General features: G+C 42.2%; 1 protein-coding gene across 1 annotated transcript; it reads left to right on the top strand.

Moving 5' to 3' along the window:
* The first annotated feature begins 297 nt into the window (after window positions 1–297).
* On the top strand, window positions 298–2,213 carry FOXR2 (forkhead box R2). The gene has a single exon (XM_010844584.1). The coding sequence runs from the start codon at window positions 586–588 to the stop codon at window positions 1,534–1,536; it is 951 nt and encodes a 316-aa protein (XP_010842886.1). The 5' UTR covers window positions 298–585; the 3' UTR covers window positions 1,537–2,213.
* Window positions 2,214–2,741: the final 528 nt, after the last annotated feature.

Genomic DNA, 2,741 nt, shown 5'->3' with positions numbered 1-2,741 from the left:
GTTCCCTTATCTGTAACATGAGATTAATAATACCCACTGTGTTATCTTACAGGACCATCATGAGAATCAGTTGACATCATCTATGTGAAAGCACTTGACAAAAGGCACTTTAAAAATGAAATGATTTTTTAAAGCATTTAAGAATGACTCAAAATATAATGTGATACATGTATATGCTTGTTCCTTCATTAAATGAACTCAGCAAGAGTTGAAAGATATGCCAGACATGCACCTGTTATACAAGTCATCTTAGTTTGCACATAGTTCAAAATTTATAGGTCCTCACATGGAGACTCTGTGCTTCCAGTGAAAGCTCAGGAATTCTACCTTCAACTTTTTTCCTGCTAAAAAGTTCTTCTTAGTTACTTGTTTGTTTTGAGTTCCATTCCAGAACATTATGGTTTCTCCAAGTCTAACCATTAATCAGTGAGGCATTGGTGCCCCCCTTTCTAGTATATCTACCTTCTGATAAACTCTAGATGAGATAAACTGCATCAAAACTGGTGCCCCAACGAGGGCTTTGAAAAGTACCTCAGAGATCTCTGTTCTTTTAGAAATCTCTCTCCACCCACCTCTCCACTAAAGATGGACTTAAAACTAAAAAATCCTGAGTTCTGGTACAGTTTCCATGGCCAGATCCCAGGGCTGCTGGACTGGGACATGGGAAATGAGTTCTTCCTTCCTTGCACCACAGACCAGTGCCCCTTAGCTGAGCAGAACCTTGCCAAATACAGACTTCAAGTAATGGAGACTGCAAAAGTACCTCAAGAGAGGGGATCCAGTCCTGGAAAAGATCGTCCTAACTCTGAACCCAATCTGTGGATGTGGGTGAATCCCAACATCGCATGCTCCCTTGGCAGCCAGGAGACCCCAGAGCCCAGTAAGAAAAAGGATCTGGCACACATACTTCTTTCTCCTCAGCTACTCGCAAAAGATGAAGTACCTAACTGCTCAGAGGCCACAGTGATGCAGTCCCTGCCATCTTCCTCCAGCAAGCAATCTCCCCTACAGAAGCAGATCACCTCTTTTTCCAGTGACAGGGAGCTTACAGAAGATGAGACCAAGGAAAAAGATAGCAACTCCTCTGTGGCCCTCCAGTCCCCAAACAAAGGGGAGTGCTTCCAGAGCCAGAACCTATGGCAAGGCAACAGCCAGGAGAGGAAGTCCTGGCCTCGTCCCCCCCTCAATTACAGTCACCTAATTGCTCTGGCACTTAGAAACAGCCCTCCCTGTGGCCTCAATGTGCAAGAGATCTACAGTTTCACCCAACAGCATTTCCCCTTTTTCTGGACAGCTCCATATGGATGGAAGAATACCATCCGCCACAACCTCTGCTTCCTGGACAGCTTTGAGAAGGCGCCAGTCAGCCTTCAGGATGGGGCCAGTGCAAGGCCAAGGCCTGGCCTCTGGAGGCTTACTGAGGAGGGACACCGCCGCTTTCAGGAGGAGACTCGTGCCTTAGCCTCTGCTAGAAGAGAGAGTATTCAACAGTGCATGAGCCATCCAGATGTTATGACTTCCCTCTTTGACCTTTGAACAACCACTGCTCCCTTTCTGGAATACTGCCATCCTTACTGTGGCTACCTATGCACTGATTGGCCCTCATTAATCCCTAAGCCTACTCTGCCTGGTAGGTGCCAAGCCTGTATTTAACTACTGCTGCAAGAATGGTATTAAAAAAAAGTGAGGGGTGGATACAGAGGAGGAGGCAAAAGCTTAGAAAGTTGCGTGAGGGCAGTGGCAGTTTTTCTGCATTTTGAGCACAAGGAAATCTTAGGAGAAACAGCATTGAGGTTAAGGAGAGAAGAACATATTAAATGAGAAAAGGAATTCTGTTTCCTGGAGAGTATTCAAACACGTGAAAGCAAATTGTGGAGTATAAAACATCAAATTCAAGATGGAGCCAGACCTTTAAGTCTCAAATACCATGTGAAGATATATAAGCATAAAGAGAACTGGGTTTGATGTTTGAAGCCTGAAGATTCAAATGTCCCCCTTCTACCATTCATCAGATACATCTCCTTTTTTCAGTGAACCATTTTACCCTTTAGGGCCTTTTTCCTCTTTTTGATCCTGGACTTCTCAGCCTTGTTCTATTGCCATCCACCTTCAGTACTGAAAAATAATTCCAAGCAGATACTTTTTTAGTTTGGATATTGAAAGTCCTTGAATTGAGCTTGTATTAACCCCAAGCCTTTTGATGACAAAACTCTGCTTTCAGTTGTCAAACCTTTATTGTGGATGGGTGTCAAGGTCCATCTGAGATTCTGAGTTTAGTGGGAGACAGACATATAAACAGATATTTGTAATATAAATATGATGAAATAGATGCACAAGGTTGCCATGGAAATGGGGAGATATTTTTTCCTAGGAAAGGCATTTTAAAAAAATAGCTTTTGAGCTAGTTTTTAAGAATAAACAAGGATTTCATGCGCATATAAACTAGAGAAAAGACATTACAAAAAAAATTACAGAAGCAACAGTATAAGCAAAGAAAATGCAGTATTTGGGGGAATGGTAGGACGTTCAGCACAGCTTAGCTATATTAGGGCCAAGAGTTGCAAGAAAGGTGGGCAAGAGGCCTTTCCTCTATTACTTAGGTGTTTGCTGTGTGGGCTATTAGGAACTAAGAGGTATAAGTTGTGTTTACTTAAAATAAAAACAATAATAAACACTTCAGCATTTGTTTTTCTAATTTCAAAACTCATTTTAATACCATTTCCATAAAAATAGCTTCCTTT

Source organism: Bison bison, unplaced genomic scaffold (genome assembly GCF_000754665.1).
Source record: "Bison bison bison isolate TAMUID 2011002044 unplaced genomic scaffold, Bison_UMD1.0 scf7180017848103, whole genome shotgun sequence".
NCBI lineage: Eukaryota > Metazoa > Chordata > Mammalia > Artiodactyla > Bovidae > Bison > Bison bison.
This window is presented reverse-complemented; position numbering and strand designations above follow the sequence as displayed.

What these genes read in the sequence shown, in the direction of transcription:
- FOXR2 (XM_010844584.1), top strand. Translation starts at nt 586, where the DNA reads ATGGACTTAAAACTAAAAAATCCTGAGTTCTGGTACAGTTTCCATGGC.